The sequence below is a fragment of the Macrosteles quadrilineatus genome, unplaced genomic scaffold (assembly GCF_028750875.1).
Source record: "Macrosteles quadrilineatus isolate MER2022 unplaced genomic scaffold, UCM_ALF_1.0 Scaffold_7__1_contigs__length_78375512, whole genome shotgun sequence".
Classification (NCBI taxonomy): domain Eukaryota; kingdom Metazoa; phylum Arthropoda; class Insecta; order Hemiptera; family Cicadellidae; genus Macrosteles; species Macrosteles quadrilineatus.
Window position 1 is genome coordinate 3,294,276 of NW_026542600.1, and position 25,615 is coordinate 3,319,890.

Here is a 25,615-nt window from a genome sequence, read left to right on the forward strand (position 1 = left end):
GATTTGTGACATTTATGTTTTGTTACAATTAAGTGTAGTACCATATTTAATTTAATGCTGTGACTCATCTGGGACCTTTCTTCAGGTGAGTTAGCTGTGTCCTCTCCATCCTGTAACTCTAAGATATTTATTTAGATTTTTAAAAATGCATCAACAAAGACAGAGGATTCATTAACAAATACAAAACATACTTTCTCTTGCTATTTATTACTTTATTTGTATCTATAAACATTGTATTTGTTGTAATTTTCTGTTTGGAACAATCCACATAGCTTTCTATTTTAAAGCTTACCTGATGTTTTTATAACAGAAGATATTCTTGTTCATTGAAATGTTTTCAGAACAGTTAATACAATCATAGGTACCTGTTGTTCAAAATCAAATGTAAATCATAAGCCTGGGTTTTCCCCAAAATAATACAAGTTTAGACAAAAATGTTGTTATCAGAACCCTAAGGTTCATGGTATGTCAGTCCCAGATAAGAGTTAAGTAGATTTTCTTTATGTGCAGGTAAATTTAGTTTAAGCTGCAAAGTTAATGAGCAAGATATTGTTTGCTGGGCTCTTATATATAGTGTCACATTCAGTTTGTTTGTAATAGCCATAAAGGGTATGGTTCAGTGTGTGTGTATGTGTGTGAGGGTAAATACAAAGGAAATGTGCTAACTATGGAGGACAATTGTAATAATTTTGTTGAAGAGAATGTATCAGGCCTACCTCTTTATTTTACTGCTCCAACTACGGAGGCTTTGGAGGCGGGTACCGTTTATGTCCTTATTGGTGAGTTGGTAATACCTCTTCATTTTAATACCTCTTAAATACAGTAATCACTTTAAACACTTTCCATAAACTCTTTAGCTTTAATCATCAATTGAACTAACATTTAACTAAAATGTCCTTTAAATTGTACCTAATTCGATTAATTTTTCACTTGCCCCAGTTCAAAGAACTTGAATTGTACTAGATTTACCTTTGATTTTGTTGCCTGAGTACTTGTGGGTAAGATGTTTTGGTGTCATCCTAAGCATCACCGCCTTGTCTGGCATCTTCAGGGGTCTTCTTGAAATCATCTTCTTATCACTAACATAAACACAGTCACTATAGTATCACAGTTATTGGATAATATAAATAAAATAAACCGACCGTACCGCAATATCTCATTTCTAAGATACTATGTATGTATAAAAAAATACTTAGTCGTAGGGTCACTCCTAGTTTTCTATTAATATTATAAGAAACCTCCTATATAACAATTATCATAATTAGGTTTAAACAAACTTGCAAAATTTAGTGTCATATTATTCTTTGTTCTACAGCAGACTACAATGTGTAGTAAGATTTCAATTTTCAAAATAAATTTGAATTTATACTAAAATAATCAGGCCTTTTAATTGTTGGTTCCTCAATGAACGCAAATACAAATACTGATGTACACAATATCTTAAAAATGTTTTTTCTCCCTTATTTATGAAGCAATCTCCTTAAGTTACAATAAATTGCAGAGAAATTGTTTACATAGTTTTTATGTTATTTCATTTTAAAATCTTTAAATGGCCGCCATTTCGAAAATAAACACAAGATACAATATTTTTAAAATAAGTTTTTTTTGTTATTAATAAGGTTGGTACCCTTGGGGGTGGGTGATGAAAACCAAAATAATGCCAAAAGGTGCGTGACATCACCATGGTCACGTGTGTACTGGTTATTTGAAAATTTACAGCCATGAAAAATTAATAGTGATGGAATGTAAAAATCCAGTTGAATTGGCTTTAACATTTCTTGCCATAGCTTTTTTTTAAAAATTCGTCGTATCAAAGTTGGATTTGCAGCATTAATTTACTTTTTTAAAGTTCTTTAAAATTATACGTGCTTTAGGGGTTGCTATTTAAAAATTGTAAGTTACCCCCAGCCTGGTGGTTGTGTTGGGGAATAACTATTTGGGGGTAGGGGTGAATTTTAAAATGCCACCGAAAAGTACTTTACATTAACCTAGTGACGGGCATCGAAGAATATTTGCTTGCAGCCATTCATTTATTTACCATTTACCATTTACCATCGAAGTCTTCGCCGCAATCCTTGGAGACCGGGGAATTGTCAATTCTTTTCATCTTTCTTCTTGCTAGCTTCTTGATTGTGTGTAGTTTTGTAGTGTGGGTGAATGTGTGATTCAAAAATTAACCAGGAGGGAAGTATTTTGGGACACCAGGTATAAAGTAAGTACCACACTAAAGTTATTTAAAATAGAAAGAAAAAATATTACATTTTTAAAGATATATCTTAGTGAAATACATTCAGGCAAATGGAAATTCTATAATTATGCAGGTTTGCTGAGGTGGGGGGCGGGGGTATTTATCATATTATGTAACAGGAAATGATACCTATATTATTGTATTGTAATACTATAACGATGCCTATTGCATGCTTTTACTTGATTTATGTTCATCTGTTTAATTCGACGACAGAAACTAAAGAATAATATAAATTATTTTTTATATAGCATGATATAACAAAGATACGCAACAAAGTCTGAAATTAATATTTTTAATATGCGGCGGAAGGTTGGCCAATCTGAGGTTTAGCAAGGGTCCATTATCGCAAGAGAGCTGCCCATTCTCCTGTTTTTCGTACTCCGACTGTAATTGCAAAATCCTTATTGTGAGCAAGAATAATCGTGAATAATACTTTAATATTCAATAATCAATTCGTCAAAAGTTATTATGACTGACAAGAAAGGTATGTATATCTAGTTAATCTTTAGTTTCAGTTTGACTATAGTCTTTTTGTTAGACTTTCAGTGTTCAGAATAACGCCCAGTTTCTCAGCGTAATGGTGTATTACCTTTGACCAAAATCAATAATAACTTAAATTCTTGATGTATTTTAGTTATACATATTTTACTTATCTTGGCTAGGCTTATATAGGGTGAAATTTAATCATGTTATGACAGCGTTCCTCGATGGATGCCAGTAATTAATTTAGATTGAATTTATGTTGCTCACTCATGGTCTAAGTTACTGTAGGTCTTAAGTTAGGCCTATGTCTCTACCGAGATATGTATTTTAGATAATTGGACAGGCCGAGACTAGGGCCTATCTCAAACTGTTAAATGTTGAAGCCAGTGTAAAGAAGAATACTAACTAGTAGGCCTAACTTATGTTTATTAAGTATTTTTGTGTGTTTTGACTGTTGGTACAAGTTATTTGAAATATAGGCTAGGCCTATATTTCTAAAGAACACTACAAGATAGTACCAATTTATACCTAGGCTAATTGGCCTAACCTTTGTTATTTATTTACTGTTAAGTTATTGCTTATTACCTACAACTAGCCTTCCAGAGATAGCCTACCTACTTTTATTACAACCAAGCAAACTGACTGATTAGTAGTAACTTAAGCCTATAGCCTATCTATTTATAAGGCCCATGCCTAACCAGTTCATCCAAGGCCTAATTAGCCTAACTTACTTAGATAGGCCTAGGCTAAACTTAGACAAATTTCTCGCCTTGAAAGGGTTTGTTTCACATTCTCTCTTGTTAAGTGAAGGTACTTAACCTAGGCCTAGGCTAACTTACAAGTTATTGGATAAGTTTTAGGTGTTGCCTCTTGATGTTTGTAAGAATATTATTTGAGGGGTTTTTAAGAATAAATTAAGCTAAACCATGAGCATTAAAAAATTAAGCATTTTAATTAGGCTACACCTAGATTTTTTTTTATTCAACTTAGGCCTACGCTCGCCTGATTTGTTTTTATAACTTATTATGGCCATATAGCCTATTGGTATTCCTGTTCTTATCTCCAGGTGGCCAGATTGTAAGTTAGCCTGGATGTTCTTTTAAATGTTATTTCTGTTGTCTGATTATCGCCATTTCCATTGCGGTCGGTGAGTTACCCTTGCGGTCTCTGAATCCTTACAACTCATCTTCATCATAGTCTTCCATGATTGCAGCAAAATCCTGATAATCTCCCACGGTCAATTTTTTCTTGGCCGCAAACACGTTATCATTGTCCTCGACAATAGTGGCAAAAGTTTGAATTTTTGTGATTTGTAGCAGATTTATTCTGCAATCGCAATAGTTGAAGCTCGGCTGAAGCTTTAATTTTTTACTTGGTTCGTAAAGTAATTGTGTATGAAAGCTACCCTGAATTTTGGAAATAAATAAAAATTAAATTAAACCGAATTGTTAACGATCAAAATGTGATAAGGTCCCAGTCTTTTGGAATAATTGATACTTACTTACTTGATACTTGTAGGTATCCCATTAGTAGCACGGATGTGTCATGGTCGTCATAGGTTTTGGCCTATTCTTTATTTAAAAACTCTTCAACTGAGTAGTAAAAGGCCTAGTTGTTAGATATTCTTTAAACTTGGATTTAAACTTTTCCGCATCTTCAATTTCCCTTATACCTGCTGGAATTTTATTGTATATTCTTATGCATGTAGGTACTTACTTGATACTTGATACTTGTGTCCTTAATCCTTGACCGACAATGTCGGATAGATTGCGTCATAGGCACATTAACATACTATTTATTTACATATTATTTAAAACTAATATTTACAAACTTCTTACTAAACAAACTATTTATTAACTGGGCTGTGGCGATTTGATTTCCTACTGTAGTGCTGTTTTCAGCTGACTTTTAATGGCACTTCCCTTATTTCCTCTAAAGAGTAGAGGGGTCTTTTTACCAGATGGGCCTGCAGTACTGCCCTGAATTTAGTCCTGTCTAACTCTCTCACTCTTTTTGGCAGCGTGTTAAAGATCTTGATTGCTGAGCGAGGGTAGCTTTTGATGGAGTGGCTAAGCCTACACCGCGGCAGATCAAGGTCCTGGGCCTTTCGAGTGTTATGGCTATGCTGGCTTTCCCTCATATCAAAAAGGTGGAGGTTGTCTTTTAGGAGTAGCAAACTGCTTAGGACATATTGGCTGTGCACCGTTAGTATTCCTAGCTCCATGAAGAGAGGCCTGCAGTGTTCATCAAAGTCTGAGGATGTAATAATTCTTACAGCCTTCTTCTGTAAGAGGAGAATGTCCTGAGTTAGTGGTGCGTGTCCCCACATCGCTATGCCATAGGTGACATGGCTATGGAAAAGAGCATGGTACACATTTAGTAGATAAGGCTTTGTGATGACATAACGGAGCTTCCTCAAAAGACATAGTACTCTGGAGAGTTTAGCACATACCTTATCTATGTGCGTATTCCAACTTAGCTTGGGGTCAAGCCAAAACCCAAGAAGTTTCACGGCTTCGTCTTTATGTGAATCAAACTTTAGGGTGCACAGCAGCGATTGGGTTTTGTCCTCATTTAGCTTGAATCGGTTCATGTTGAACCAGTCTTTGGCCCGTTCCAGTAGGTGGTCAGCCTCCGTCCGAACCTGTCCAATGTCCTTCCCCTGTGATATGAGGGTGGTGTCGTCTGCAAATAACATGGTGGATCCATTAAGCCACAGGTCGTTAATCATCAAGCTGAAGAGGATTGGGCCTAGCACCGAGCCCTGAGGTACTCCGTGTGGGACGTCTCTAATACAAGAGGAAGCACCATTTATGGAGACAACTTGCTTGCGGTCGGCCAGGTAGCAGGACAAGGTGTCAAGGACAGCACCTCCAACTCCATACTTCCTAAGTTTTGCTATTAGCTCACGACATCGAAGGCCTTGCTGAGGTCGCAGAGTCTCAGAAGGACTGACTCGCTTTGTTCAAAGGCTTCCGTGATTTTCTCAACAAGAAACGTCAATGCAGTGGTCGTAGAGCGTCCGCTCCTAAAACCGTGTTGAGCCTCAGAAAGTAAGTTATTATTTTCAAGGTAGGCCATCAGTTGGATTTTCATAACCGTCTCAAGGATTTTGGAGAAGACTGGTAATATGGAGATTGGCCTATAATTAGACAGCATAGATGGGTCACCCTTTTTGAAGATTGGGATAGTTCTAGCTATTTTAAGACTGTTCGGAAAAATACTATTGCTTAGACATAAATTTACCAGGAAAGTTAGTGGTTTTACTATTTCATTTATTGTACTTTTAAGTATGGAGGTTGACAATCCATTAACATCTTGGCAAGTTGAGTCTTTAAAGCCTTTGACTATGCTAGTAATTTGTTTTTCACTCACCTTGTTCCAACGTGTTAGTGTATGGTTCGAGGAAAAATCGTCAAGTTGGTGTAGGGGGTCCTGATGCTGTAACAGAGGTAAATCAGAGATTATGTCATCTGCAACTTTAACAAAGAAGTTGTTGAATTCGTCAGGTGACGCTACAGCAATGGGGCCAGGAGTTTGCTTGCGGTGTTCATTAACAATCCCCCACGCGGCTTTACAGGCATTAGTAGATTCTGAGATCACTTTAACATTGTGTGCCTTCTTTGCATTTCTAACTTCTGAACTATAGTGCTGTTTTATTTTAGTATAGAGTAGGAAGTAGCGAGCTTTTAGATTATCATCATCGGCAAGTTTATAGTGATCATGAACTAGGATCATATGAGAGCGTATAGCTGCAAGTTGAGGGGTATACCATGACTTATTGCTATTTAGGGGCTTAGGTTTGTTAGAGGTTGATTTGAATTTGCAAACTTTTAACGGAAAGATCTCATCAAATTTATCTTGGTACATTGTAGAAAAGACAGAAAAAGCAGATTCCGCATGTTGAATATGTTGGATTGAGTCCCAGTCTACTTTCCCTAGCTCTTTGCACAAAGTAGGCAGGTTGGTCTTATCTATAACTCTTTTTTTAATAAGATAATTATCACACCATGCAGGTTGGGTCCTTACCTGGTCTGCTACCAATGACATGAGCACAGCTCCGTCGTGATCCGCCACCAGTGATTTAACCACCTCAGTCCTATGGTCCCAGGAGTTTATGTTGGTAGCTATAGCGTCCAGACAAGCACTTCTTCTGGTCGGATCCCTTGAGGTTATGTGGAGATCAAAACTTCTTAATAAGTTCACAAAGATGGATTCTTCTCTCGAAGGGCGTTCCAGATGAACGTTGAAGTCGCCACACACAATCAGCCTTGAGTGGAGTTTACTAAGATAGTCAAGACACAAATCCAGTTGTGTTATAAATGTTTCAAAGGGGCCATCAGGTGACCTATACACAGACAGCAACGTTGTCGAGATGTCAATTATTTCCACAGCGGTTGCTTCAAAGGCAAGTTCAATGCAAAAAGTGTTTAAATCAATATATTTACATGTAAAATTGGATTTTGCATAAATAGCCACACCACCATTTCTATGGTCCTCACGGTAATAGGCACTAACTTGTTGTAGGGAAGCCAAGTTCATATAATAAGTTGATTCTTCAGCGTTCAACCAATGCTCCGAGATACACAGAATGTCGCAGTTGTTTTCCTCCACAAAGAGGGACAAGAGCTCAACTTTAGTTCTAAGACATTGAACGTTTAGAGAAGCTATATTTACAGTAACTGGTTTTATAACAGGCTTATTTACACTAACAGGCTTTTTAGCACCAACTTGCAATGGCCTAGGCCTAGTCGCTGACAGGTTTAGGTTAGGCCTAATTGAGATGTTAGATTGGGGAGTAGGCCTAGATGAACCTAAAACCACAGTCTTCTCTTCCACTATCTCACCACAGTTCGATAAAAGGTTCTGCCTAAAAAAGACGACTTTTCACTATTTTCTCGTCTGGATGGAAGATAGGCTCTTACTAATATTCCAGCAGGCCATAGGTTAGGGTCACGGATTTTGGATTCAAGGTCCGCAGGAACACACACTTTAAATGACTTGTAGTCTTTGAAACGGGTCTTGAGCTCATAACACTCACTGTCGGTTATGCCATTGTCGTTCAGCAGGCAAGAAATTTCTTCGCTTGAAGCGTTGGAACTGACTCTAGAGACAAAGAACAGGGATTTTCTGCGAGCTGCTTTCAGTTTATTTGAGACACCACTTCCAACTATGACGTCATTGTATTTCGATTTTGACTTGCTAGTGTGAACATCAGTGTTGTTTGACTTGGTTTTAAGGACATCAGAATAGCTTTTCGGATATTTGGAAATATTCGATGCTTTACTTGTGTTGAGATAAGAGGTACTATTTTCGATTAAAAATTGGGATGAAGAAGATTTAGAAGTTTGAGAATCAGCAGTTTCGTTATAACCGTTTAGTTCACTTTCCTTATGTACCGAAACTAGCGTCAATTCCAGCAGTCCATTTCCATTTCTTGGTTCTTCGTTGTGATTGGTCATCTCTGTAGTTTCAGTTTCATCCACTGCCTTCTGTATTTCATGTGATTTTTCGCCAGCCAATGAGGGTTGGATTATAACAGAGTCATCATTCGATGTCGTCATTGACATAAATACGTCATCACTCATATGTGTGGAGGGGAGTGGAGACATGTCAGGTTTTGAAGTTTTGTCCAATGAGGTTATGTTATTACTAGACGAATTATCTGAGTTTACAATTTGTTTTATTGCTACTTTAGTTTTTATGCTATGATTAATCAGCAAATTTAGTTTTTTTTCGAGTCCTAAGCCAGTCTTTTGAAATGATGTAATTTGGGTTTTGATGTCAAGTAACTCACGAGATAGCTCTGATTCCACGTTGTTTCGGGAGATGTAGTTCCTCAGTTTGACGTCACAGACCGGGCAAAACCACTTCATAAAATCTTCCACTTTTTGTATTTCACCATACTTTTTTACAGTTATGTTCACACATTTAGCGTGGTGCCAGGAATGACACATTCCATTACAGAAAATCGCTCTGTCATTATCCAAACATCGTTTTTCGCAGACCGGGCACTCAACCACGTCCTTACCGTCCGCCATCGCCACAGCCTTTCCCCCTTGGTCTTGGTCCATCTCTCATTAAACTGGATGAAACTTGCTGTACCTACATGTAACATTTCCTTCTGCCTCGTTGAATAGTTATGGATTTGTTGATTTTTCGGAAAATGTTTCTGGCTTCCTTTTAAATGTCACTGCAGACTCGAGAATGAACAGAGCTGGCAGTATGAGTATTTTCAGTTGTATAAAAATCAGTTTATAATTTGATAAGTAAGGTTCTCTTGCAATTGTTCTTACTATGCGTTTTTGAAGCAAAAATATACGCTCCGCCAAAGGACTATTCCCCCAAAATATCACACCATAATTCATTATGCTATGGAAGTATCCAAAATAAACTTTCAACTGTACAGCTTGATCAACTATCAGTTGCAGCCTACGTACCATGTGACACACAGCTTTCAGTCTTGCTGCTGTGGCGTTCACTTGGTTCTGCCATTTTAAGTCACTGGCTATTGTCAGACCAAGATACTTAATGGAGTCATCTACAACAATACTAGCTGCCTCAAGGCGAAGAAGTGGAGTGCTTTCAGGCTTCTTACGGTTTTAGAATTGTATAGCCTTAGTTTTACCCCTATTCAGTATAAGATCGTTTTCTTTACACCATCCGCTCATTTCATTTAGGCCAGTTTGTGCCTTGTCTCTGAGCCTACCCAAGTCACTGTCCTGCACCAAGTGACTCACATCATCAGCAAAGAGCTATACTTTCCCTTCAGTTAAAAATTCAGGTAGATCATTGACATAGATCAGAAACAATACTGGTCCAAGGTTGGAGCCTTGTGGCACTCCGGTGTTTAAGGCAGGGGAAATTGTAGAACGGTAGTTTCTTGTTAGTCCATCAGAGCCTGAATATTTTATTGATGTAATCTGGTGTCGGTCCTGTAGATAGGTAGAAATCCATTGAAGTGGCTTACCTTTAATTCCAATGTTTGCCAGTTTAACTTTAAGAGGGATTCTTCCAACACATCCAGGTTGTCATGTACTGAGACTAATAAATAAAAAATTGCATCATTTGTTGAACTGTTTTTTCTAAATCCATATTGTTGTGGTGATTAATGATTGTTATGTGATAAAAAGGGATTTAGTCTTTTAAGGAAAATAAATCTTAGAAAATGCACTTTGGACTGCCACTGGCCTGTAGTTTTTTACTTGATCTTTCTCATCCTTTTTGTGGATAGGTACTACTTTGGATGTCTTTAGTTTACTAGCAAAAACTCAATTTTCAAAAGATTTATTTATAATTTTAGCAAGTGGTTTAGCAATTGATTCTTTGCATGACTTTAGGAGGTAGCAAGGGATATCATCTACCTACTCCAGAGCTTTTATATTTGGCCCAGGCTATTATGGATGAGTGGACTTTTACTGCTCCTGAAAGTGCTGTAGGCCTAAGTCCTAAGTTTGCTCAATATGTTGTGTTGGTCTTTTTATAATTTTTTGAAACCAAGTAACAGCTAACGGCTCTTCTCATTGTCATTTTGCTTTGTGCTACGATACAGATTGTAGATTTGCAACCCTTCATGTTACAAAATCAGAACCCAGACTATCTGAATTTTATTGGCTGTTAGCTGAGAACTGTATCAAAGGCTGTTTGATCTAAGTGCTCTTTGACTCTAATTAGATTATTGTGCAGTTCTAATGTAAAAATTGTCTCTATTATTGGTAATCTACTGGGTTAAACATAAGATTTGGAGTTGAGTTTAAATTTTAATATCCCTCTTAGACCTGGTATAACTAGTGAATTACGGTACTAAATGATTCATAATAACATAAAGTCGACTGATATTTTGTCTCTCGATGCTTGTCAAAAATAGAATTAATGTCATGACTATTAATGGTAAGCTAAGAACTAGGGTTCTTAGATGATCTAGACCTCATCTTTAATGTTAGGCCTGGATCTGAGTATGTTTTATGCCTAGTTTAAACACAATTTTTGGCCGTTGTTTGCAACTTGTATCATAAAAAGGCCTAAAACTGGGAATAAACCATACTACTAGCAATCTCTTCAGCTGGTAACTTAATAACTCCTTAAGAAACTCCTTTATTTTCACGCATTGACAAGGGTTGTTCATCGATAAAGGTTTTCATTGAGCTTACGTAGCTTCCACAAGTGAGCTGGAACAAATCTGAGACCAGCGCCTTGATATTTACCTCATCTAGGCCTAAGACAGTTCCCCACCTCTATGTGATGATTAAACTTAGAGTCTGCATAAAAAAAATACCCCATCACAGCAAACCTGTAGACTAAGTGAATTAACATTCACCTGATTGGAGTTTCACTAAAATATTCCTTAATGAATACTTAGGTTTGTTGCAACAGGGAAGGAAATAAGTGTTTTTTAGTAGACTGTTAATATTTTAGTTAATGAAATCAACACATAGGCCTATATGCAAAATGTGTTCATAACTTCTTTACAAACAAGTAGCCTAAACTTAGCAAATTAACAGAGAGAGAGAGAGAGAGAGAGATATGTTTTTCTATTAATTGTAGAGCTACAGCTTTTTGGAATTTTCTCTGTAAGCATCAAGTGTACAAGAACACTTCAATATAATAAATTGTTTGTTTTTTATGCTCTTCAAAATAATTTCTAAAGATTTTGCGAATTTTTATATTTTGAGGGGGAAAATGGGGGAATGATGTATTTTTATCCCATAAAACCCGGTTTCCATGGCCTGATCAAGTTTCTCCAGAACTACACACTCCAAATTTCATTAAAATTGAATCAGGATTGCTCAAGTTATCATGTTCACTATAGACCTACACATCTGATAGGTCTTAAACCATCTACAGCAATACCTTCTACCTTATATGTGAAATTTGCAAAAAATAATATGAAAAAAGCCATACTCTGCCATGCGCTTAGTATGAATTGAGCTCCCTGTGGTCTAAAAGCTATTGTCAAACGTCATGACAGATGTGGATTAAGTACCTATTTTAAATGTGTGTATGTAGATAATACGTGTAAGGAGTTCAGGGTTGGTTCTAAACATTTGTGTGTTGTCTCGCTCAGTTTAGTTAAGCTGTGGTGGTTTGTGTCCACATTTTTATCACAAGGCATTGTCATATTCATTCTTTCTTATTAAAAAAAATTAACCTTAAGAAAAAACTTATATTGAACCTTATTAAAACACAACTAAACAAGGCTAAGGTAGGAATTGATTAGTACTTAGGCATGGTGCCTTGGTGTCCATTTACACTAATACCATCTGACATAGGGAACGTAAAAATACTTAATATCCAATAGTTACTTTTATTTCCATTATCTTAACTAAAAACCTCATGTCTTTCATGCAGGACGAATGGTTACCGTTCATGCATCTTTTCATTAGCCAAATGTTTTTTGAGTACCGGTAGGCCTATCATGTTTGGAAAATGATTGAACAGTTATAAATATACCACATTCTCTTTCATTACCAATGATAAGTATCGAGTAGTCTAATAACTGGAAAATACTAAAGTGAATAGGTATTTATCTGTTGGAAATACATTACAGATTGTGGTAGGTAGTCCAGTACACGTTTGTGACTTAAATTTACTGAAGGATTAAACAAATTAGGTCTACATCCATTTTCGCAACATAATGCTGATGTGGAATGGGATTCATGATGTATCAAGTCTAGATTTGATTTAATTAGGGTGTAGTGATGTCCAACTTACAGTAGATGGTTTCTAAATAGGCCTAGCGATGTTTTTTGTGTATTAAATAATTTTTGTAATACCTTATGGTAATGAACATTGCCAGTTTTATTTTGGTTTTTTTCCTCATTGGTACTTTCCAATGTATCTAACGTATCGCAAATAAGCTTTTTTGATAGGAAAATGGTTTTTAAGCTAGTCATTTTATAACATTTCATTTTAATTTTCTTTTCATTAATTGAAAGTAGGCTATGATTTCTATATTTAAGCTTCAAGACAAGCGATGTGTTTCCAGATGGGAGACTTAATTGCGAGCCTATCACACGAAGAGTTTTGGGGATTTATAATGTAAAGGTGATGTTAAAGTACCGTATATGGAATGATTGTACCGTAGCTGGTTTGTGGTGCCTGTATTGCTAGAGTGGGTTCTACGGTTTGTTGTGTTTTCACTATATCATTATAGTAATGTTAATGTAACAACACCATATTGCTACAGTTTTGTACAGTTCATTTGTTTGTGTGCGTGTGTTATTTTAATATGCTCATGGCAGGATTTTTACTAAACCCAAAAATTGAAAACATTACTAGGCTTAAGTGCAATAGAGTATTTTTTCTCTGGGGCTAGTTTTCTTCACATATGTCTCAACATTTTAGTAGATATAATTTGCCACTCTTTTTAGTCTGTCCTTCAAAGTACGAGCTTTAGTTGCAACTTTTTTTCCTATATAACTTAACTAGTTGAATGAGTAAATAATTGTTATGGTTATTTATACAGCAACTTTTTATATTGAAAAAAAAAACCTTTTGTAAATCACATTATTTTGTTGTATAAAGGAAATACTTGTCAAAGTCAGTTTAAAATAAAAAGCATCATTACATTTGTTGAGAATGGTAAATGTTTAGTCCAAGTAAACACTTGTTTTTTTTTAAAACAAACCCAACAAAATCCAAATGACCCTTGGTCATATAGTAGAATAATTTTCAAAACTAGGTCTTCATGTGATGACTGTGTCGTTGAATAAGTTAAACTAGAGGCAGCTATCCATCATTTGGGCAAAATGTTATTCAAAACCAGAAGATGGATAGCTCACATACATATCGGAAACGTTGACCTCTAGTTTAGCTTATTCAACGACACAGTCAATCCTTGATGACCTAGATTTGACAAACCTTACAACATAAAAATATTTTCTATTCAACGTTGTGTCTCACAAACTTATCTTCTGTTATCCCTATTGCTTTATTTATTTCAAAAGAAATTACTACAAATCTTATAATTCCAGTTAATATAATAATTGGACCCGTTATTGGGAAAACAGGCTAATAGCTATCCATTTAAATATTTTTTTATAACAGCATATTATAAAAAATACCCCAAAGGTTTGATTTTGAGATTACCTTTTTTTGTGGTATGGCTGTTTGTTTTGGTTGATTTATTAACATTTATCATACTCTAATATTTCTGATCCGAAGAATGTAAACCCACCAAAACACTGAGTAGCTAATGCACCTATTTGAGGTGGATGGTATGATGGCGCATTACTGAAGGTGGAAGTTGCTACCATCACGTAGTTGCTTGCATTGCTAGTACCTCAGATTGCTAAAGCCAACCAGGCGTCGCATATACTCTATACCGTACCCACTAATCGTAACAGGAGCATCTTAGAAATGTTATTTTATATAATGTCACAGAAGAAACTTATATTGACAATGTGTCCTCACTTGGCCTCATGTGTTGCGTTTCAATGCAAAAGATTTACTCAAATATTCCACTTTAAGGTTTTTACTCTTTGGAATCACAAAGAATCACAGGCCTAGTCATGATTGGAATTAACTAACTCCTCTTTGTTTTTATTGTAATTTAATTTTAGGTTTTTATGCTAATAATGGTAAATAAGTCTTAAAGTGCTATCCTTAAACATCCAAATTGATATAAATGGTTGAAATATCTCATTTTAAAAGCTTGTACCGGTATCAAGTTTGATTCGGGTGATGATACAGTTGTATTTTAGTGTTAAGAACAGTTGTACAAATTGAAGGTTGAAGTAACTTAGTGGTAGTGGTTTTAATGCCAATTTTGTTGCACTTTTTTCGTATTTCAGAAGATTGGTTCTGGCGAGACATCGCTTCAGACGAGCCCCATCCCTGGCCTTCTCTGTTAAATGATTGTGTTGATGCGGTAAACTTTGTTAATATTACTTGCAGCTTTCTCTTGGAGGAATGATAATGGTATTCTGGGGGTTTTATACGTTGGCCTGTTTCAGCGTTGTTTTATACTCATTTTCCCCAATCAGTACATAATTGTTCTATAATATTTTCTCATTTTCACACTTCTTTTTCTACATGTCTGCTGGTTGGTTGCTTGAGTCATTAAGAAAATGTGTGTTCCTTTAAATAACATACACATGTTTTGTTTTCAAAATGATTTTAGTAGGCTAAGTGTTAGTCACCCAACGGAGCAACTGCAAAAGTTTTTTGTTTTGTAATAAAACTGCAATGTCTTGCATAACTTTTGTTCAAACATGGAATATGATGTACTCTATTCTATGGTTGACGTTTTATGTGTTAAGTGGAGTTTAATGCATTTATTCCTACGAGCAATTTTAATTGCTATTGAACAAATGTTCACAAACATTATTATACATTTTCAAATAGCTGTGTATTGGAGGATCTCTCACAATTTTATTTAAATTACACACTTTGAGATAATTTTATAACTAAGCTACTATATCTTTTAGACATTTTCTAAGAAAATGTGTTATTTGGTTTAATAATAAATAGTTTGCCAAATTGCATATGAAACTCTTGCAGTTGAGCTCCCGTCCTGTCCACCCATCACGTTTTCTTACATAGTTGCCAAGCCATATTATTTTGAATGGCTCGAAACACATTTTAATGTCTTAAATATACATTGCACAGATGGTGTTCCTCTTTTTAGTCTTTTTTTATGTATTATTAAGTATTCAAACCAATGAATCAAAGGCAATTTTCTTACTGTCTTAATAACTTGTTTACTTTGTTAAATCACTACTTCTTTAAATTATTTTTCGTTCTCTAAAAGTTCCTTCTCTACAACATTTTTGGTTTAGGTGAAAATTTATAAATTTTACCATTCAAAACACTTCTTTAAAGAAGTTCTGTAATTCAAGGGGGAAAGTTGTAATTTTTTCTAACAAATTGCCAATTAAAATATCAGGTAATGAATAACAACCAAAAGGGCTATACAATCATTTTGAGAAATTATTTCTTGATAAACATCATATATTGCATGCTTTTAGGCCACAATGATGTCAATCGTTTTATTTAAAAGCAATTTATATAGTTTACTAATTATAAATATATACAGGCACGTTAAAAACTAAAATAATAAAATCCTATGATGCGTGTTCGTTGTTCACATCATTTCTCTAATATTCACATCCCTGGTTTCAATTTTATTCAACTAAATATAATTAATTATCGTAATATTATTACAAATTAGGCCTTCGACTAATAATAGAGACATGTAGATTAAAATTGAGATGTTTTAGCTAAAGTTCTGTCTAATCATGATAGTACGGGACCACGGGGGAACTTGCCCATAGAATTCGTTCTATGCTTGATCCCGGGCTTATTTGGAGGAACATGATTTGTCTGCATGGGTCTGTTTGTGTTATCCTCTGTAGAAGTGAATGCTGTGTTAGATATTTGATCATTTTCATGGACATTTTGTTGTGTTTGGAATTTTTAAGCTAGTGCCTTCGGTAGATAGTGTTTCAAACATGTTTATTTCTTAAAACGAGGATGAATGTGGGAAACAGAACTAAATTTCTAAATCTGCGAAATCAACTTCAGTAATAAATTAAATTTTTAGTTCTGTTTCTTGCGTTGTATTGCATCGCATGTTGGCCGAGTTGTTATCATAACAAATCAATAGTAAGAAGAAATCCAAGCCTGTACCTGGCACGGTACTAAGTTTCTCTCCTTCCTTAACTAAGATTGTAGTAACTTTTATCCAGTCTTTTGCTTACTTATCAATCAAATTTAGCCTATTCACTTGTGCTCACACAGTCAGGCAGGCTGCAGAGAAAATCAGTCACAACTTTCCCCATGTCAATCAGAATCATAAAACTATACCTTCAAATGTAATAATGTTGTTATGGGTGGATCTTGCTAAATTTGCATTGATAAGTTGAATCATATTCCTAGGTGTTTCATCATGGTTCAGTTACTAGAGTGCTAACCAAACAAACCTTTTTTATAGGTCTAAGGTAAATGTCAAAAAGATTGTTAACTATAATTATTCTAATTCAGTTTGTTAAAATAATTAGGATTGTTTAAACGTAGCTTGCAATTATTACAATATCTCTTAACCATTTAGCCTGTTCTTAGAATATGCATAGGTGTATGCTGGTGTAGCACCTCCCCCTGTGTAAATTCTCTCTAATTGTCAGAAGTATCGTGTGGTTGATCAAAAGTAAGACTGATATATCTTCTGAATAAAGAGATGGGGAGTTGTTATTCAAGAAGTCCAAATTAAGAAAACAAATAATTGTTTCTCAGAAGGAAGTAAAATTTAAAAATATGTTGAATATAAAAATATAAGAGTTTCATCTTAAAATACAGGCTGTTTTTAAAAGAATGCCGAGATTTTAAATGATAATTGTTTGGGTACTATTCAAGGTAACTAAACATTGTATACGTCTAATTGAAGCTAAAATAACTTAGTTTTGTTTGCCGTGTAGCAAGGGAGGAAACTTTCACCTTGGCATGCACAAAACAGGTGCACGGTGGTAGTCGCTATTGTGACTCATACGCTTGAAGCTAGTCGCCAGTACGGTTTACTGCACAACAGAAGACACAGATTGCAATTTGTGGTTCGCATAGTTTATATATATTGCTAAATTAAACCAAATTTAAATCTACTTGATGATAAAGATACTTGAAGCTGGTTTAATGAGTTTCGTGGCACCGTAGTGTTTTGAAAAGACATTCACCTGGCCGGCTAAAAACAAGCGATGACATAGTCGAAGAAATCCGATAATTCTGCATCAGAAGCCCAAAAAAAATCGATTGCCCGACGAAGTCTTCAGTTGAACAAACCTAAATTGGTCACTTGATGATATTATCTATAAAAGATAAAGTCTTTGTGCCGAAAAAGATTGAGTTAAGACATCAGATAAACCCGCCGATCGCCTTAAGCGTACAGATTTTGCCAGTTTTATGCTCATATAAGATTGATGAAAATCAGAATTTATTTAATCATTCCAATTTTTTTCAAAGAATGAGAAAAAGGCTTTATTCTCTTCCCTTCAATTTGACGTTTAAATCATTTAATTATCTTGAATAGTATCCCGGCATTCTTTTTAAATCACCCCGTATTATACTTACACAATCTTGTGGGGTGGGTTAGGCATTTACCAAATACTAGTACCTATTTTCTAAATACTGTACCTTTTTTCTAAATACTAACACCTATTTTCTAAATACTGTACCTATTGTCTAAATACTAGTACCTATTTTCTATATACTAACACCTATTTTCTAAATACTGTACCTATTTTCTAAATACTAACACCTATTTTATAAATACTGTACCTATTTTCTAAATACTAGTACCTATTTTCTAAATACTGTACCTATTTTCCAAACACTAGTACCTTTTTTCTAAATACTAGTTCCTATTTTCTAAATACTAGTACCTATTTTCTAAATACTAGTACCTATTTCCTAAATACTAGTACCTATTTCCTAAATACTAGTACCTATTTTCTAAATATTGGTAAAATGTTTACATGGTTAGGAAAATAAAAGCACGTTCATTAAAATTGTCAAGAGCGTAAGTAACGCCTTTTTTTATTTAGAACAAAATATTTTTTTTCAAACATAAAAAAAGATCATTTTTTACCTGCTTTCAAAATGAAATCTAAAATAACTAGGCCGTGATTTGCTCATTGCAACTTTTTGATACTGGAGCAGTTTGATTGTACATTTTCTTACAGTACACCGTTACTGGATGGTTATTATTATAATTCATAGTGTTCATTGGATTTCTTTTTATTATTCGCATGTATTTTAGTGATCTAGTTGGGTAGCGCATGTTTGAAAGATGAGAATGTCTTGCAATAAATGTGACAACATTTAAAGGTTGTTTTAAACACGATGACAGTTATAAAACCTTAAAATAATTTTAGTAATTGGGTAAAATAATTTATTAGATTCTCTGGTACCTACTTAAGTTATTAAAATAATGTATTTTTTTCATGATTAATGAAGCAATTTTTTAGCACTCAAACAAACTGCATTACGTCAAATTTTATTTGCAGTTACATCCCTGCAACACCCTCAATTTGAACTTTAAATCACTGCATTTGTGTTGTGGTTTTTATTAATTTTTGTGGTACTAGTTTTGATTATGATTACCTACTGTAGTAAGATCCCAGTTTCAAGAACTTGAACTATATTTATTATCTTTTCCTCAATAATAAAAGCAACAAAATATGTACAAAATTATTCCTAAGTTGAAGACCAAATATTACTACTGCCACGCCCACTGTTTGCTAAGCCCTAGTCTGTAAAATCATTTTTTCGTTATTTTTGTACAATGTTTCGTATCAAACCAATACCATGAATGGCATTTTTCAATTAGAGAATGTTCTTCCCGTTCTGATTAGAGATGAAAAATTGTCACCTCCTTTAATTTACCAAGTAATAAACATATTACAGCAATTTCCAGTTGTAATTTAGCCATAACATTGTTTGGTTTGTGTATTTTTTACATAATATACAATAAAATTCATTGTTATTTCACTTAATCGCTGCGGTATCTAAGGTCGTGGATTAAGTTATGCTTACCAACAAAGGTATCTCCATGTTCTCTTAAGATGTCAGTGTAGTTTGGCTAGTTTTGTCCCAGAATTGTTAGTTACAGGTGAGAATTGGCTTCAATAGCATTTCCCACTTACATTTTCATATTCATTGACTCTCCCATTACTCTTTTGTGCTTCTGACAAATTGAGTTTTGTTACAATTTCTACTTTTATTCAACCCAAGTCCTAAAACACACTACAATTTTGAATAATTTCACATTTACCTGGTTCTATTTTATAGCTAAATGGCTTTCTAAGTTGGTAAATGTTCACATTGGTTAATTTTATTTTTCACCATTCTCCTCATCCTTGCATTTTCTGTGTCTGAATTTGAAACACGTTCAAGGTTGCAGGTTATCCCATAGGTTGGTAGTACAGTAGTCATTGGTCTCAACTATACGATGGTTTTGTCAATTAAATCTGAGTTTTGTATTAATCAAGTGATGATAAATTAATTACGGTAAAAAGGAGCCTTCACTTATACACAACAAAAATTAGAAATTGGTCGACTTTGTTTAACCATTCTTTTATCAACCAAACATCGTGGTTTATACGAATCATCAAGTTCATTAATGAATTGTTAAATTACTTTGTCGCGTTACATTCTGGAATCATTCCAATGAAAATGTTGACACAATTATAGCTTTAAACTAACACATTTGCATGCCAAGCTTGGTTTTCTTTAGTGCAATGTGGTAAAAACAACCAAATAATTGCAAAAGAGACATATATCGATGATCAATAGGATGTTGGTGTTGTAGTGATGTGGTCTTTGGCTAAGTTCACAAATGTTAATTATGGTGTGTGTGTGGCAAGTGGTGCCATTATAACCACATTGAAAATGTCAGGAAGCAACCCAGTATAAATACACTCACTGATACTTGACAATTTAAGATTATATAATCATTGCATACTTCTTAACTCAAATTACTGTACAATGTTTTATTGTAATTGTTGGATGATTTATTGGTGGAATGCTCTCTTACAGTGAAAGTCTTCTGTTTAAAGGAGGGCTACTATTGTTGTTAACAAACTAGATTCTCGTCTTTCATATGTTCAAAGTTTTTTAATCAACCCCAAATTGATATGTGATTATTTATAAATCACGATGGATTAATTTTAAAAAAAAATTTCTGATCGCATTAATCCAAAATAAAATTTATTTGGTAAATTGTCAGATTCATTATTAAAATGATATGTTAAGTTAGATTTACTAAGAAAATATCTTGTGAAAAAATGTTATTAAATTGCAACAGTCTCTGTTATGAGTTCATAACAATTAGGCCTAATGTTTTTTATATCTGCTAATAGAACAATTAAAATGAATTCATTATTTTTACCTTAAGAGTATTACATTAGCCATTGTAAAAATTGAAACTATAAAATATTAGACAATATTAGTATTTATTATTAAAAACATGTTGAATTAATTAGCGTACTTACCTACCGTTCCATGTGCTGCGGATATGTGTTATCATTCTTGCATCTAGGACATGACTCATACATTTGTGAGATTTGTTTTGTTAAAATATTCCTTAACAAGTTCAAAAATATTTTCTACAGGCTATGGTTTGGTTGTTCTTACTTTATATTGTTTGCTTTTTGTCTAAGTGTTAAGTTTATTCTTATATAGTAATGCATGGTAATATTATCGGTATAGTTATTATTATTGATGCATGGTTTTGTTGATGTTAACGCAAAGCGAAAAGGGGGACGATTTAGGCGTTTATGTTTTTAACCATTGGAAGTCTCAAGGAGTCCAATTTCTTTGTCTTATCAAAATTTTATCCAAATAAAAAGTTTTCACAATTTTTCAATTATAAAAAAGTAGTGAAGTGTCAAATAAATACAATTGGGATGTTGGGGTTATTTTTTCTTCTTTTCTTGATGTAGTTTTTCTTCCTTTCAAATATTTCACTTTCTTTAAGACCTAAGAGTAAAGTAATAGGCAGCTTTGTTTTTCTCAAATATAATCTGATAAGAAAATAATAGGCCTATACGATTATAAAAGTCTTAATTTACTATAATTGAGTGTGAAACCTCCATCTTTGGCGATTTATACTTAAGACAAAGTTTCGAGCCTCGATTTCTTTTACTTTATCGATGGACTTGATACTCTCCCTCTCCTAACATGTTTCCCTCGTGGCGGGGTGAAGGTTCTGTAGATCTATCAATAAAGCATCCTGTTGGCGGATAGGTTTGTACTAAGGTAAGTTTTGTATGACCATGTGTTATATGCACAATTGTTTGTAGAGTGTTTGTAGGCTGGTTCAGATCTGTCGCTTTATTGAGAGATCTACTTGGTGGTGGGTCGGTGAGACTGTAGATAATCCCTCACAGAGGTACACCGGAGGGATTATCTACGACATCTCCGACTCTGTGTGATGCACTGTGTCTGTGTGACTCAATCAAACCTCTCGTACCATGAGAACAAATGTAATGTGTGGCTCTGAGTCATACAGAACACAGTGTGTCAATCACAATGTTACCTCGGGAGTGTTCTGATGGTTTTGTTGTTTACAGCTTTCCCCGCTAATCAGCCCCCACCTTCCGGGTATGTTCCGGCTCCACCTCACCCGGCTACGTATGCAGGTAAACATACTTCTCAGTGTAATTCATTACATGACTTGTATTCTGTTACTCTCTTATCATTTTAGTTGAAGTTTTAAGTAATTAAATTCAGTACACATTAAATTAATTACGTTAAAAGTCCATAATTATGGATTTTTTCAACCTTGACTCAAAATACTTTTTCTTGGAAAATGTACATGAATTAATTATATGAGAGATCCAAAAATTAAGGACGCTGTCAAACTTCCGTTGCAGCCAAACGAGCTAGTTGAAATCTGAAACTGACGTTCTTCCTATTCCTTTACTTTTCTCTCTGGTTCCCACCAAATGGGACGATTAGTCTCGTCACAGTATTTAAAAATGTGAAGGAAAATTGACCATCAAGTAAAAGTGGTGTTCTGTGGCTCTGTCGTCAACCGCTATTGAAGGCCATCTCTAGTTGACGGACGTGCATACAGTGTTTGGACATAAATGTGCACAAGTGATGTAGGAAGATCAGAGGTGCACGACTTTGTCCAAGGTGGTCACTTTTATGTAATTTATCACAGTAAATCATAATGATTAAAGACATATTTCAGCATAAATGTAAAAATATATCCATAATATATTTGGTGACGTAACTAAGCAATGGTTGATAAAAGTTCCCACAAAGTAGCGTATCTCAAAAAAGTATTTTTTTTTTTAAAGATAATGTAAAGAATGTATAAGGTGCACCTTAAACATTCAGTGCACCTTGGTGACCTTAATGTATAAGGTTACCAAAAGTTAAGGTTCTATCTGTCATGGGATTCTCATTACGAAAGTTAACAGAGGGCATGTTTTGTTTTATGGCCCTTCTGAAAAGTTGCCAAAACTGAGATACGTCTAAATGAATTAAAGGGGATGTATCGAAACCAGAATCTAATCCTTATATCTGACTTGTATCTATGTTTCATGTGCGTTCTAAAATCATGAATGCATTGTAAAACCACTCTCAGAAACACTGTTTTTACTGTATAATCACTATAGTAACGACTGTTACTATATACTACTAGTAGTAGACTTCCACCGGTGGCACACAGTGAAATTTTAGAGACCACTGATGGCACTGTCGGTGGTATATGTCAGGGTTTTAAAAAGATTTTTGGATTGGAAAATATTTTTGTAGCTAAAGTTTTAAATTAAAAACTTAACTTAATATGGAAAAATACAGTATCAGTCAGAAATAAAACTCTGTATTACAGCCAACTTAAGCATCGGAATTGCTTATAACAATTGAGAATTTTTTTCAGCTTTCAATAATAATTTGTTAACTTAACTTTCAACAATTGTCGATGTTAGAGTTCCAACTGACATGTTTAAGGATGGCGACGAGATAATTTGCAACGTCGAATCAGGAGTGGTGAAATGAGACCTCGAATGAAACACATCGGGTACTATTATAAGTGGTACAATCAAGACGGATCATTTGTTATTGTTGATGTTAGGAATCCTCAACCTCATCCCAGTAAGTGCCTCCTCTCCCATATCCTCCCACTTTCCTTCAGGATGGATCCTGCCTGACAGATAAGTTGAATAGATGTTATAATTCATTTTGTTAGCCCCAGGATTGTGTTTTATGGCAAATAATGGCTTAACAAACCTCGTCAGACAATTCTTTACAAGTACAGTAGTATCGTTTGGAGAAACTTGCAGCATTAGTTTCAGCGGTTTTTCATAACTCCACACGTGTTATATACACACGAGTAATTCATAGGCCTACCTGTAATAGTTTTTGTGTTATGTGTAAAATGTTAACTTATTCTGATGACATCTCAAAAATTTGATCCTTTTGTTAGCCTGGTGATGTCGGTGTTATAATAAACTCCTGAAAGGATTTTCTGATGAGGTGGTATGTTTAGCCATTATTCGTTAAATAAATATATCAGGGATAAGTTTTTTCCCGACTCCTCTTACTGCTTTAGTATTAGTTCATACTACCCTGTAGATTTGGCATTGTTCATTAGTCCTACTGGTTAAATGTTTACTAAATTTTTAAGGCAAAATTATCTCAAATTAGATGCAATTTTGGGCGAGTTATGTTACGAGACTTGTGTTGATGGTCCTCCCCTCCATTCTGTTTGGGCCTACAGAAAAACAATCTAATTATTAATATCCTCAACTTTGCTCGGTTTTTGTTTCACAGATTTGATTATTCAAAACAACGATCACATTCCTCAGAAACTAATCTTGATCCTTAAAAAACATAGATTTCAATTAGACTATAATGGAAAATGATACATAGTTTTAGCTCATTGTATTACAATTTAAGTTACACAGTCCATCCGATTACTTTAAATAAACTAAAGAATGTTCTTTTGTTGTATCTGTCTGGTATGTTGTAAACTTTTTCTCTTTTCTCCGGTTCTTTTTAAATTCAACCTTTATTTGTTTGCTAAATGAACAATGTTGTACAACTTTGTATGTGTACAAATTGGATCATCATTTGTCCTCAAATCCATACTATTTACCGTTATTAATTCCTGAGTGTTATTCAGGAAGATTCTCTATGCAGGTAGATGGTAAATTTGCTCTCTTTTATAAAAATATTATTATTTCCACCATAGTTCTTTAGGGTGTTATTGCTTTCAAGAGAGATTACTAGAAATGTTAGAAGTGTAATAATAGTTTTGTAACCCTAGTATTTAGGATCTCTTACCCTAAAATGTGTTCTGTTTGTAAAGTACCATTGGTGTATTCAAGGTTAATAATTTCCAATAAATGTACAATTATATAACAGTGGAATTTTGGTTTTTGAATCGAAAAAATATTGCTCACAAGACTGCACTTGCGTGAGGAAGAGTCCAAGGCACTTCTATATAGGCCATAAGTGATGTATATATTGTTTCCTTGTCAGGGATCTCTTGATCTGAAATGTATGTTTTGTTTTAGTACAAACACCCTACGGGATGTTCCCTGGACAGGCCCAACTGTACGCGGCAGCCCAGGGCCCACCTCCAACCTACGACCAGGCATTGGCTCACCCGGCCATAGTGGGCCACCAGCAGGTGTGTGTAGTTATAATTGGGACCTGAATAGTTGGATTGTGGAAGTAAAATGCTATTTAAAATAAATTGATTTTAATTTATTATTATTATAGGCTAGCCAAACTAACTTATTTTTTCTCCTTGACATGATCCCAACAGTTGGGGATCCACTAAATTTCTACTGTGTATTAGAATACCCCGGCTGCAGCAAACCTACATAATGAGAGGAACGGTGGTAGATAGATGGATTGAAATAACTAAAATTCAAGGACCTTATGTTATCCCATAACTTATTTGAGTTACCTCGATTGAAAACTAGGCAAACTTATCCCCTCTTAATATCGGACTTGTATACTGGTTCATAAGCACTGTGCTGTGTTGTAACCTGCATTGTCCTACACCCAAATATCTTGGTGTCATACTGGACCGCACACTGACATTTAAGGCGCATTGTATTGTGACAAGAGGTAAAGTCTCAGCGACAAATAATTTCATTAGGAAGCTCACCAGCAGATGCTGGGGTGCTAACCCTAATGTCCTCAGAACCTCAGCTTTAGCGCTCAGTGTGTCGGCTGCGGAGTACGCTGCACCAGTATGGAATGCATCGTCACATGCAAAAAAGGTTGACATTTCAGTCAATGACATGGCTCAGATTGTCACTGGATGTTTGAAACCAACCCTAGTACACAAACTTTTTCCTGGCCATCTGCTGATCTGTTCACGCCTAGACCAGTCTTGCACATTAGATGAGCGAATGACAAAAACCATAT

At 34.8% G+C, this 25,615-nt stretch overlaps 1 protein-coding gene across 4 annotated transcripts in view; it reads left to right on the forward strand.

Moving 5' to 3' along the window:
* The first annotated feature begins 652 nt into the window (after window positions 1–652).
* Window positions 653–25,615, forward strand: part of LOC128997921 (DAZ-associated protein 2-like) — a 30,618-nt gene continuing 5,655 nt past the window's right edge. Inside the window, exons 1-3 of one of the 4 annotated variants that reach the window (XM_054423752.1) lie at window positions 653–779; window positions 21,793–21,861; window positions 24,751–24,866. In XM_054423752.1, the coding sequence (XP_054279727.1) occupies window positions 668–779; window positions 21,793–21,861; window positions 24,751–24,866 (297 nt within the window). In that variant the 5' untranslated portion in view covers window positions 653–667. Of the gene's footprint in view, window positions 780–2,589; window positions 2,733–12,717; window positions 12,776–14,542; window positions 14,601–21,792; window positions 21,862–24,750; window positions 24,867–25,615 lie in introns of those variants that run through there. The other 3 variants (XM_054423753.1, XM_054423754.1, XM_054423755.1) reach the window with 3 other exon arrangements.